General features: G+C 41.0%; 1 protein-coding gene across 1 annotated transcript in view; it reads right to left on the reverse strand.

Annotated features, from left to right (window-relative positions):
- Nucleotides 1-232: 232 nt before the first annotated feature.
- Nucleotides 233-12858, reverse strand: part of ALKBH8 (alkB homolog 8, tRNA methyltransferase) — a 67166-nt gene continuing 54540 nt past the window's right edge. Inside the window, exons 10-12 of the mRNA XM_080688469.1 lie at nucleotides 11042-11298; nucleotides 3420-3569; nucleotides 233-1442 (exon numbers count right to left, since the gene is read on the reverse strand). Of these exons, the coding sequence (XP_080544595.1) occupies nucleotides 888-1442; nucleotides 3420-3569; nucleotides 11042-11298 (962 nt within the window). The 3' untranslated portion in view covers nucleotides 233-887. The remainder of the gene's footprint in view (nucleotides 1443-3419; nucleotides 3570-11041; nucleotides 11299-12858) is intronic.

Here is a 12858-nt window from a genome sequence, read left to right on the forward strand (position 1 = left end):
TGTCCACTGCTCCCCTCCCAGTACTTACAACAGTAACTGCTGCACAGTAGAGGTTCAGCAAGTATTTGTTGGATGAAGCTCCTACTAATGTCTGGGTATCATCTGACTGACTAAAATTTACTGAGCACCTACTATGTGTCAAGCCCTATGCTAGTCAGGAGTGATGGCAGAGTAGTTATTGTCCATGACTATATGGAGCTAAAAAAAAAAATCACAGATAAAATTTCAGATAACTTTCTACTAAACAGAAATTTTCTTTATTAAAGTGTATAATTTCTTCTACATGATTCTACATAATTTAATTCATTTAGTAAAACTTTATAACAAAAGTTTATCTTTAAAATGCTATACACTTATCCCAGCATCCCAAATACTTCACAAACTACAATTACTTTATAAAAAACCATCCCTATTCCTCCCTATAGGAGAAGCCTACATTTATGGATAAAACAAGGTCAGCAATAGTAGTAGACTAAATGTTTCCCAACCAATCTCCACTTTCAAACTTCTCTCAGGTGCACTCCTTTGATACTTTACCACAAGTTTTCTCTTTAAAAAGACTGCTGCCCTAGCTGGTTTGGCTCAGTGGATAGAGCGTCAGCCTGCGGACCAAAGGGTCAAGGATGCATACCTTGGTTGCAGGCTCCTCCCCAGCTGGGCCCTGGTCAGAGCACGTGCAGGAGGCAACCAATTGATGTGTTTCTCTCACATCAATGTTTCTCTCTGTCTTTTCCTCTCTCTTCCAATCTCCCTAAAAATCAAAGGAAAAAATATTCTTGGGTGAGGATTAACAATAGCAACAAGAAAAAAAGACTGCTAATTTAGTCTGCTTTTTAAAAAAAAAGCTGAGCATTTCTTTCCTGACTATGATATGATCATTGAGATAATCAGACCTTTTGAAGAATCACACACCAGTTCCCCTGGTCATAGTAGCTTTGCAGAATGCTGACATTATTCAAAGTCTGGCAGGCAGCTTCCAATTCTCCCTCACAGAACACATGGTAGTAACGATGAAGCACAGGGCCTGGGTCATGGGTTCCTGCTGGACCAAATGGCTCAGTAGGTTTTTCTTTACTTGCGTTTCCCTTAAGGTGCCAGGGAACCAGTAAGTCTTGAGAATAAAAAGAAGTCCTGTTAGTGTGAATAGGCAGCTTGGAATTAGCATCTTCCCTTGAATTACATCTTCCTTTCTGAAAGTCATTAATGGAGGGGACGGAACATGCTGAATCTTGATGGCCCGTGTCAGGCATTGGCTCCACAAACAGCTCCTGCACTGATGGATCACTGCTGATCTCTTGCCTTCCTTGATTAGATCTGTTTTCTCTGAGATACTTGGACTTCTTCTTCTTATACTCTTGTTCCATCGCCCACACATAAACGAGTGCCTTCCCACCAGGTCTCAAGAGTCGGGCAAGTTCTTGAAGAGCTGCCATTCTACGCTCCTAGCAAAAAACATGTTGCCATTTATGAACCAGGAGGAGACAGAGAGAAAACAAAAATATAACTGACTGTAGGACTGCTCTCAATTAAGATAAATAGCCCAGAAAATCTAACAAAATATCTTCTATAAAACAAAAAAGGGGAAAAAAGGTAAGGGGAATTTTGTTCTATTATTGAGTGGTTAAAAATTAGTGTTGAAGAAGGAAAAGGAAATTTTTATTTCTGTTAATAAAATAGAGGCATAGAGTGTTTTCCATTTTGTTTTGTTTTGAATTCAGCTAAGGTTATAAGGTATACTAACTAAAATTGCTGGAGACTCCAGCACAGGGTGAGCTATAGAGTTACTGCTTAGATCAGGGGAGAAATCAATGACACCCAAGAAAGGGGATTTTTTTTCCTATAAAAAAATATAAAATTCGCTTATTTTAAAATTAGAAATATGTGACTAATTAAAGGCATAAGTGACATACTACTACCAGTTATGTACCTTACTTTTTATATATATATATTTTTGTTGGTTTCAGAGAGGAAGGGAGAGGGAGAGAGATAGAAACATCAATGATGAGAGAGAATCATTGATCGGCTGCCTCCTGCATGCCCCCTACTGGGGATCGAGCCCGCAACCCGGGCATGTGCCCTTGACCGAAATCGAACCTGGGACCCTTCAGTCTGCAGGCCGACGCTCTAGCCACTGAGCCAAACCAGATAGGGCAAGTACCTTATTTTTGAAAAAAATAGGGAAAAAAATAGAATGGGAAGGAAGTGAGATTCTGATGTCAGGGATGAGTGAGAGTGGAGAAAGAAAAATGGAAACAGAAATAGAGAGGAGGCTCAGAGGCTGAGGAGAGAGTCTACTCAAGATGCACAGAGTTCTCTTAAAATCTTACAGCTAAACTTTAAAGATGAGCAGGCTGCTGTGGACCGAGGCCGCTGGGGTCTGAAGGATCTTAGGATGGCTGCGCAAAAACTTGCTCTAAAGGACAATGACTGGGTAGCTTTTGGGGAAGATCACACCCCAAAACCGAAGGCCACTGCTAACTCCTTGAACTCCTGAAATGAGACCCTCACCTCCAAGTTGGCCACTCCACCTGAGAATCTACCTGCTAGCACTTGCTACAAGGCCAAGGTAGCGAAGGCTGGCTTGGTAGGTGACTTTGAAAAGCTTAAGGCCCTGAAGGTTCCTGTGCCAAAGGATAAATATAGTACCCTGGTGGATGGTGAAGAAAGAGGAGATGTGAAAAGTTGTGTTGAGTTTTGGTCTCTCTTAACGGCCAGGATTGAGCAACATGGGAAAGAGCTGGAGAAGATGAAGAACATAATTCCATTTGATCAGATGACCACTGAGGATTTGAAAACTAGACAAGAGGCATCCCTACTGGTCTCCCAAGCCAATTGAGAATTTACAAACTTGAGTCTAGGTCACAGCCGTGGGCAAACTACGGCCCGTGGGCCGGATCCGGCCCATTCGGCTGTTCTATCCGGCCCGCGGAGCCGAAAGAGCGGAGGGTTCTCTTGCTCTCCCCTCCGCTCCTTTACTTTGAATTTATATTAGTTCACACAAACACTCCATCCATGCTTTTGTTCTGGCCCTCCGGTCCAGTTTAAGAACCCATTGTGGCCCTCAAGTCAAAAAGTTTGCCCACCCCTGGCTAGGAGAAAGTACAGGGTCTCCTATACAAACTCGGACATTAAAAATAATCAGATGGTGAAAAAAATTTAAAGATGAGTAAGTCTCAAGGTAGGAAAAAAGGCAGAAACATGCATCAATAACAACATACAGTCCATTAGGCTTCTGTTTAACTAAGTACAACTCCCATGTAACTCATCTCCCTTCCACATGCTCTCTTAACAAGTGGTGCAAAATGTGACAAGAGAATGGAAAGAAAAGAAAAGCTAATACGAGTCCCAACTAGTAAAATCCATGAACATTTCCTGCCACTTTAGTTACAAGTTCTGGGAGAGAGAAAGACAGTACTTACTGCTGTCGCAAAATGGTGAATAACAGCGATGGAGATGCAGGCATCACAAGACCCACTGCGGACTGGCACTGCCAATGCGTCACAGACAAAGGCCTGAAACTGCTTCTCTCGACAAATGTCCACAAGGTTTTGGCTACGATCACAGCCAATCTATAATAGAGAAAGTCACAACATCTTACTTAAATGGCATGAGAAATTAAGAGCAATGGATTTACTCCTTACCATAAAGTTATGAGACAGATTTCATATGGTGAAATGGTCTAAGAGCATGATATTATCAGTTTTTACAGCCAGTACAACGTCAGAATATATAATTCACTGGACAGCATTTATTACCTTAACAAGTATCAAACAGAACTCAAATTAGTGAATGTAAACAAATGACTAGAATAAAAATGACAGCAGTGGGTATGTGAGGCCCTAATGGGTACCTAAGTGATCACCATTCATAATCTAGATCTCTTTGTAATATCACACACTTAAAAATGAAAACTATCCCATAAACAGAGACCGTCAGTCTTTTGAGGGGAGCTACAAATAAGAGGATCTAAGGTATCTGTCATTACTAATAAACTATACTCTGATGGCCCAGAGAGTAGAAAAATAGCTGATTTTTTTCCTGCTTTATACTTACTTGTGTAATCAGAAAATAAAATCCCCAAATAATAAAAAAGTAATTTCATTTTTTTAGTTATTGATTTTTGTTCTGGTAAACACCTGATCCTAATATATAAAAACCCAGGGTCCATAATGTCCAAAATGACTGAAGGCTTGACCGAACACTGGAAGTCAGTCCCTGCAGTCAGTGGCGGGCGCGGCAACCCAGCACTGACTGCTGAGGGGGCTGCGGATCAGGCACAGAGAGATGCCCAGAGAGAGAGGCAGGGTCTGATCTGCAGCCTCCATGGCAGCTGTTGATCAGCCATTGCCTCTCCCTTTCTCTCCAGGATTCGCCAGCAGCCACGCCTGTTTCTCTCCAGGCCTCTGCAGGGGCTGCTGATCAGCCCCACCTCTCTGATCAGGCCTGGAGATAGGCCCGGAGACGCTGACTGGCATAGAAAACGACCAATCAGAACCAAATCTGGGTCAACTGTGAGGAGCCAATGGCTGCCTAGGAGGTGGAGCTTTTGATGCTGACTGGCATAGAAACCAACCAATCAGAACCAAAGCTAACTGCTGCCTAGGAGGCAGAGCTTTTGACACTGACTGGCATAGAAACCAACCAATCAGAACCAAATCTGGGTGAATTGTGAGGAGCCAATGGCTGCCTAGGAGGCAGAGCTTTTGACGCTGACTGGCATAGAAACCGACCAATCAGAACCAAATTGGCCAGCAGGGGAGGGCAGTTGGGGGGCAAGAGCAGGCCGGCAGGGGAGGGCAGTTAGGGGTGATCAGGCAGGCAGGCATAGGCAGTTAGGGGCGATCAGGCCAGCAGTAGAGCAGTTGGGGACAAGATCAGGCCGGCAGGAGAGGGCAGTTAGGGGCAATCAGGCAGGCAGGCAGAGAAGTTAGGGGTGATCAGGCAGGCAGGCAGAGGGGTTAGGGGCAATCAGGCAGGCAGGCAGAGGCAGTTAGGGGTGATCAGGCAGGTAGGCAGGTGAGCGGTTAGGAGCCAGCGGTCCCAGATTGCTAGAGGGATGTCCGACTCCCAGTTTAGGCCTGATTCCAGTGGGATTCAGGCCTAAACAGGCAGTCGGACATCCCCCAAGGGGTCCCTGATTGGAGAGGGTGCAGTCTGGGCTGATTAATTAGTTATTGATTTTTGTTCTGGTAAACACCTAATCCTAATATATAAAAACCCAGGGTCCATAACGTCCAAAATGACTAAAGGCTTGACCGAACACCAGAAGTCAGTCCTGCAGCACTAACTGCTGAGGGGGCTGCAGATCAGGCACGGAGAGAGGCCCAGAGAGAGAGGCAGGGTCTGATCTGCAGCCTCCGTGGCAGATCAGGCAGGCAAGCAGAATTTCATGCACCAGGATACTAGTCTATATATAAGAATGAAGCACGGAATTCAAAATTTATAAATGATATTTAATTAAACCTTTCAGTATAACCAAACAATCCCATGGGAATGACAACACTGAAGGCAGCTGGCAGCATTCTTTCATCTTCCCCAGCAGGTGAGGTCTAACATACTTAGTGCATGTTCTGTGGGAAGTGTTTGGGGGTTGGGACTGGCTATTTTCTATTTTTGATATTGTTGGACAGAGCTTTTCTGTTTAATACTAACAATCCTGTGTGTGCTTGTGTGGTGTTGTGTGGGGGAGAGAGGAAGAGAGAGAGAGAGAGAGAGAGAGAGAGGGGGGGGGGAATATGCCTGAGCACGTGTAAACTGAGGAAAGAATGGGAGGATTTAAGAAATTTTAAAACATTAATTAATAATTATGCCCAAATATTTCTTCTTAACCCAACCTCTACATTAGAGAAAACAGAAGTAGCCACCTCAAGCTTCTAGTTCTTCACTTGAATTTGTGATGTAGTATTTGGGTTCCCTCAATCCTTTGCAGAATAAAGAATATGAATCTTCATGTCAAAGCAATTCTTACTGAGTTAAATCACACTGCCATGAGTCATACTTAATATGAATATGCTCAATATCTAAATGGCATTAAACAGCTACTTACTCTAACCCAGAGCTGCATTCGTTTCTGAGGTATACCATGTACCAAGCTAAAGTATAGCAATTTCCCTTGGATGTTTTAAGATGAAAAAGTACTAAGGGCCCATTAATGACAACAGTGGCATGATTCCCAACTAATTGCTCCCTTTACCAGTGTAAGGTATATAACTGACTTATTACTTTTATTTACTTCCATCCATATTTTGTGCCACTGAGCCAATAGTCACATCATCAAGGTAACACTACTACTCAAGTAACATGTACATTAGATTTTGGTGCTTGCTAGCTTTTGTGACAATAAAATTCAGTTGATGGGAATAGAAGTTTCAAGTATGCCCAATTCTGACAGATGGCTGTACTTTGCTAAAAGTCAAACAGGAAGAAATCCAACTTGCCTATAAAACAAGTCCCCAGGGATAGAGCTGCATAGTTACTCAAAGGAGGAAAGTTACTATTGAGAACCACAGATAAAACAGAACTAGGAGAACAGCAGCCAAACAAAATCAGAGAAAATGTCCTTTCTCTTCACCCCTTGTCACCAACAGGAGAGCAGGGGCAATTTTAGTCATAAAGCACCAGGTCTACTGAAGGTCCCACTGACTGATGACCTGGCCATGCCTGACTCTGGGCTTTCATCTCCCACTTATTTTATTTTTATTTATTTCAGAGAGGAATGATGAAAGAGGACCATTGATTGGCTGCCTTCTACACACCCCCTACTGGGGATTGAGCCCACAACCGCATGTGCCCTTGACTCGAGTCAAACCCGGGACCATACTGTCTGTAGGCCGATGTTCTATCCACTGAGCCAAACTGGCTAGGGCCATCTCCCACTTATTTTAACTGAGTCTTCAATGTATAATAGTTAAAGCATCGCTATTTTCTTCTCTTCCCTGTTTTTAAATTTCCCTAAGTTTTGTTTTTTTTTTTTACCAAGGACAATGCCATGTACTTTAACATGTTAAGCACCATGTCAGTCACTGGTGACTGACACTGTACTTTCCGTCCGGACCTCATCAGTCATTGGTGCTGCCAGCATAACGGTGAAATCGGATATCACGGGCTAAACAGAAAGGAAGACAAAACAGGCTTGGTGCTTAACGTGTTAAATCTCCCTAAAATACTGTATAATGTCAACAACAGGACAGAAAATGTCTTATTTATTTTAAATATTTTTATTGATTTCAGAGAGGAAGGGAGAGAGATAGAGAGATAGAAACATCAATGATGAGAGAGAATCACTGATTGGCTGCCTTCTGCACGCCCCCTACTCGGGGTGGGAGGAGATTGAGCCCACAACCTGGGCATGTGTCCTTGGCCAGAGTCAAATCTGGGACCCTTTAGTCTGCAGGCTGATGCTCTATCCACTGAACCAAACCGGCTAAGGTGAAAATGTCTTATTTATAAATATTCACAGATATAAAAAGACTCACACTTCTGTATGTTGGATGGAGATCAATAACATAAAAACACATAGTAGATGGGCTTTAAATGGATAATTATATTCCTATATAATTTATATAAAACATAGATATGTAATTCTGAAAGTACAGGTAAAAATCCTATATAATAAAAGCCTAATATGCAAATCGACCGAACAGCAGAATGATCTGTCGCTATGACGCACAATGACCACCAGGGGGCAGATGCTCAACGCAGGAGCTGCCCCCTGGTGGTCAGTGCGCTCCCACAGGGGGAGCGCCACTCAGCCAGAAGCTGGGCTCATGGCTGGCGAGCACAGTGGCGGCAGGAGGTTACCAGGCCAGTAGGGGAGGGCAGTTGGGGGTGACCAGGCTGGCAAGGGGAGGGAAGTTAGGGGTGACCAGGCTGGCAAGGGAGGGCAGTTAGGGGCAATCGGGCCGGCAGGGGAGCAGTTAGGCATCAATCAGGCTGGCAGGGGAATGGTTAGGGGGTGATTAGGCTGGCAGGCAGAAGCGGTTATGGGCAATCAGGCAGGCAGGCAGGCGAGCGGTTGGGAGCCAGCAGTCCCAGATTGGAGAGGGTGCAGGCTGGGCTGAGAGACACACACCCCCGTGCACGAATTTCGTGCACCGGGCCTCTAGTCAAGTATAAAAACATTTAAAACCTAGGTACACTACAGTGATAACAATGTGATAAAAATTACTCTCAAAGTGTTGGTGACTATACAAATTGGCTCACCCAATTTTAAAAAGCAATTTGGCAAACGATTTTTAAAGGAAGATAAAAAAATCTTCACAACTTTTGACCCAATAATTATTCTTCTAAAAATTTATCCTAAGAAGACAGTCCAAAATATGGAGAAAGCTAAACAGGCTAGTATAATTGCCTTTTACTGAATACCATTATGTATTAAAGTGGTTTCTTTGTAGGAATTACTAATCCTCATAACACACCATTATGTATTAAAGTGGTTTCTTTGTAGGAATTACTAATCCTCAGGTTTTATTACCACCATATTACAGATGCGGAGACTTCATCCCAAAGAACTACTTTGAGTAGTTCTACTCAAATAAGTACTACTCAAATAAGTACTTTGTTCCAAGTTGAACAGTAGTTAAGTGGTAGAGCAGGAATTAAAACCTAAGTCTTTCTCACTCCAAAAATTCATATTCTTCCTTTTTGTCACATTCATTTTCTGTATTGTTGCTATATTATTTTTATTCCTTAAAAGTTATATTTTTAAACTATTAACAAATATGCAATTATAAGAAATCAGACTGGTAGCATATAGTTTAAAGTATAGAGAAATATGCAAAGACAGTAAAGTACAGTAAAAAGAGCATACTAAAATACAGATTTAATTCCGGCTTTAACAATTACTGGCTGAACCACAAAGGAAAGCTACTTAATTATCTGAGAGCCTCTTTTTCTTCATCATAAAAATACCTACTTCTCAGGGTTAATATGAGAATCAAATAAAAATGATGTATAATATTTCACTAACCATAAAAGTGTTATGCAAATGTTAGTTATTATTAGTACATGAAGAAGGGGTGGCCCCAAACCCTTGTCCTGCAGTCTAGATATGAAGAGAAATCCATGAACCCAAAGGAACCCAAAGGTTCCTTACCTTGAGTGAAGGCCCACCCATTTGAGGTTGTCACATCTCCTTCAAAGTTGCAGAGCACAGCACTGTGCATATTGCGATTTCATGTAAGAAACTAAAGATAAACTTACAGGTTTGCTCCTCACCATTCAACAATTAATAAACAGACTTCTATTATTTGCCGAGTAAGTGGATAATGAAACAGACACGATTCCTGCCAATCTGAGGTCACAGCCTGTGTGTTCTCTGTCGCCACAGCTAGCCTTTAGAGTCTGTCTTGGCACAGCGCCAGAGAGTATGGCCTTGGGAGTTGGAGACAAGATTCTAATATTTGCCCTGATACCATTTAACCTTGGGCATGTCAAACCTGAACATCAGTTTTCCTACCTGCAGAATGGAGGCAGTAACACCAATCTCAGGGACTATCTATGTGAGAAAACACAGCACAGCACTAGCACACAGCAGGTACTTGACATTGTTAGCTTCCTTTCTGTCCTTTCCTTTACTGGGATAGTCAACAATTAAAACACACACACACGCACACAACAGAAATGTACAATATTAACACATCTCCAATTCTTACAATTATAAATAGATTCCTGACAATATTATTATGTTTGTAATCTCAACTATTTACAGCAACCGAGAAAGTCTATACCACATATTAAGTAACTGTCTAAGAAACACATTTGGACTGAATGTGTTTTGAGATCAATGCACAGAACAATCACTTAGAGAATGAGGCTGGCTACATATGTCTCATCTATTATGGGTGCTACTATAAAGGGAGTAAGTGCCTTGAAAGTATAAAATCTTTGCTTATAAAATTTACCTCTGAAAATAAAGCCAAAAGTTAGTTAGATAGAAATAAAGAGTAACTGAAGAAGTCTAAAAAAGAAATGGTTCTTAGTCAGAATGTAAAAATTTTGATTAAAGAAAAGAGTAAGCTCAGGCATGGTTGAGATCAGATAAGAACAAATTCACCACATAAACTTCTTACAGAAATGGAAAGCAGTTCATAAAACTATTTCCATGAAAGCCCAACCTGGTATTTTAAAAATGCATTTGTTAAAGAAATTATATATAAAGTAAATTTGTAATTTTTTTGATTCTATGATTATCCTACATTTGAATACCCAGAATGACTATCTCAGGTCACATCCCCTGAATATCAAATGCACATATTTTCACATTTGAAGAAGGCTGTTCAAAATACTCAGGTATTATGGCTACATCCAAGTTGAAGCCTCAGCAGCTTAAAAAAGCAGGCTTCACGCCCTGGTTAATTTGGTTTTGTGGTCAGTGTCCACCCTCAGGCGGGTTCAATCCCTGGACAAGGGCACATACCTCAGCTGCAGGTTCGATCCCCAATTGGGGCACATGTGGGAGGCAACCAATCAATGCGTCTCTCTTGCAGGAGGTAACCAATTGATCTCTTTCTCTCGCTCTCTTTCTCACCCCTCTTCTCCTCCCTCCCTTCCACTCTTTAAAAATCAATGGGAAAAATATCCTCAGGTGAGGATTAAAAAACAAACAAACAAGCTTCCCTTTTATCATAAATAATTCAATTTCTGGTAAAATAAAAATGAGAACTACAAACAGACAAGTAGGCTCCAGGAACAATAGACAGGAAGGAATATATGCAGACAGGAGGGGATACATGACTAAGACTGCAGGGCTAGACCCAAGATATGCACCCACATCTTGCCTGATGCTAGAGTTTTCTGTTTTCAGTAGCTATAACTTCCTTTTCTATGGACCACTTTTTTTTTTTTCCCCTGTGCTAGGAAGTAGGAAGTGCTCCCTGCACCAGAGCATTGTTGCAAATATTCATGTACACTTTTCTCTGTGAGGACTGGTTATAATTTTTCTGCAACCTAAAAAAAAAAAAAATCATTGTATCACGGGGAAGAAGGTGATAATATCCTTACAAATAAAGTGGAGAGAAAGCCAGAAGCAACAATTACTTGCCATATATAACTCCTTATTTATGCCAAGATACTTTCCATTTCCACATCCAACATCGGCCACTAAGGAACCACTTGGCAAGGCTTTCAAAAACTCCACAATGTGTGGCCAAGGAGTATGTCTCGTGCTGCTGAAGTGCCCAGCGATCTCTTCATACACTTGATGGACATATTTTTGCTCCAACTGCGAGGCTTCTTTATCACTCTCTGGAAATGATGGAGGAGGTTCCTTCATTTGGCTGTCACAGACCAAAGGGTAACCTAATGAAAAAATAAGGTAATATAAACCTTTTCTTTTTATCCAAATGATTCATAAGGTCTTATGCTTTCTTAAAAGGAAAAAGTAAATCAGTTCGAATTTGGTGACTAGGGATAAGAAGCCTCTGATTATCAGTTAAAAAACAGAAGGAGGAAAACCCATTTGCAACAAGACATGACTGCAATTCTGCATGTCTTAAAATGAAGATGCCTATTTCACCTTTGGATTAAAGGTCCTCATTCAGGAAAGCATCTTGATGGGCCAGGCCTAAGCAGAAGATATTTAGCTACATTAACAAGATTTAGGGTGAAAGTGATAGGAGTTCTGGGGGCACTAAGACTCTTAGAAGAATGAAACCTAGAAGCAAAATGTCATTTGGTAATAATCACAAGTATTTAATAAACACTATCTGAAGCAGTTTATATATGTCTCGTCTCAATTCTCACACTATAAAATAGGTACTATTACACCCATTTTATAGATGAGAAGCTGAAGCACAGAATGTTAAATAATAATCCCAAAGTGACAAAGACAGTAGGTCATAGAGCCAGGATTTGAACCCAAGCAGTGGAGACTCTAGAGTCCATATTCTAAATGACTACACTTCTTTAATAGATCGCCTTCTTCAACAGAATGAGCAAAATCAAGTAGAGGACATGACAGAGGAAATTTAGGATACAATGTCTCAAATTAATTTTGAAGTTGTCCCCTGTCCTCTGCAATAGTCTAATACTCATTTTAAATCCTTGCCCATTCTGTACTATGCTATAATTCTCCTTTGTCTTCAGCCAAAGTTTGTGACACACATTTTTTTAAGGGTAGTATTCTAGAGAGTGAAAGAAGGAGACAAGACTAAGACAATAATTAGAAACAGCATTGGGCTATAGCACTGATGGCTTCAGATATTTTCCCTAGATATAACTAGAGTATGCCAAACCTTGAGAAAGCCTAAAATGGGGGTGGGAGCATCTAGTCCTTACCAATGTGTAAAGTGAAGCTCTAAACATTTTAAGTGGACATTTAAGAAAAGGGTGGCCCCAGAAAGCTTGAGGACTCCAAAACATATATGTGGAAACAGATAGGTTACATTATGTTGGTTACATCAGAATTGCAATCACTCTACAATATACATTATAGTTATTCTAAATTGGTCTTAGTAAAATTTCACTCTCTTGGAAATTATGAAGATCTAAGTTGTCGAAAGGGAATAGCAACCCTTATCTTTAAAAATCTATAAATTTGTACCAAAAGTATCTAAAAATGGCCTTGAACTTAAAAAAAAAATCTGTGAATTAACTATACAATCAGAGCTTTTTATAGGATCCCTTACATTGAATTAATGCCCATAACAAAGAAACATTTGCATAAGAAAACTAGCTTGTCTGTCTAACTAGACTTTAAGTTCCTTTAGAACAGGTGCCATAGTAGACATTTCAAGTTTTCTAATAGGAAAACTTGTAGATATAATAAAGGTTTTTCATTTTAAATGTTTTTAAGATTATGACTAGATCCAAAAGCAAATCCTAGATAACTCCCATAATTAAACCCCGCAGGATATAAAT

Source organism: Plecotus auritus, assembly GCF_963455305.1.
Source record: "Plecotus auritus genome assembly, chromosome: 9".
Classification (NCBI taxonomy): domain Eukaryota; kingdom Metazoa; phylum Chordata; class Mammalia; order Chiroptera; family Vespertilionidae; genus Plecotus; species Plecotus auritus.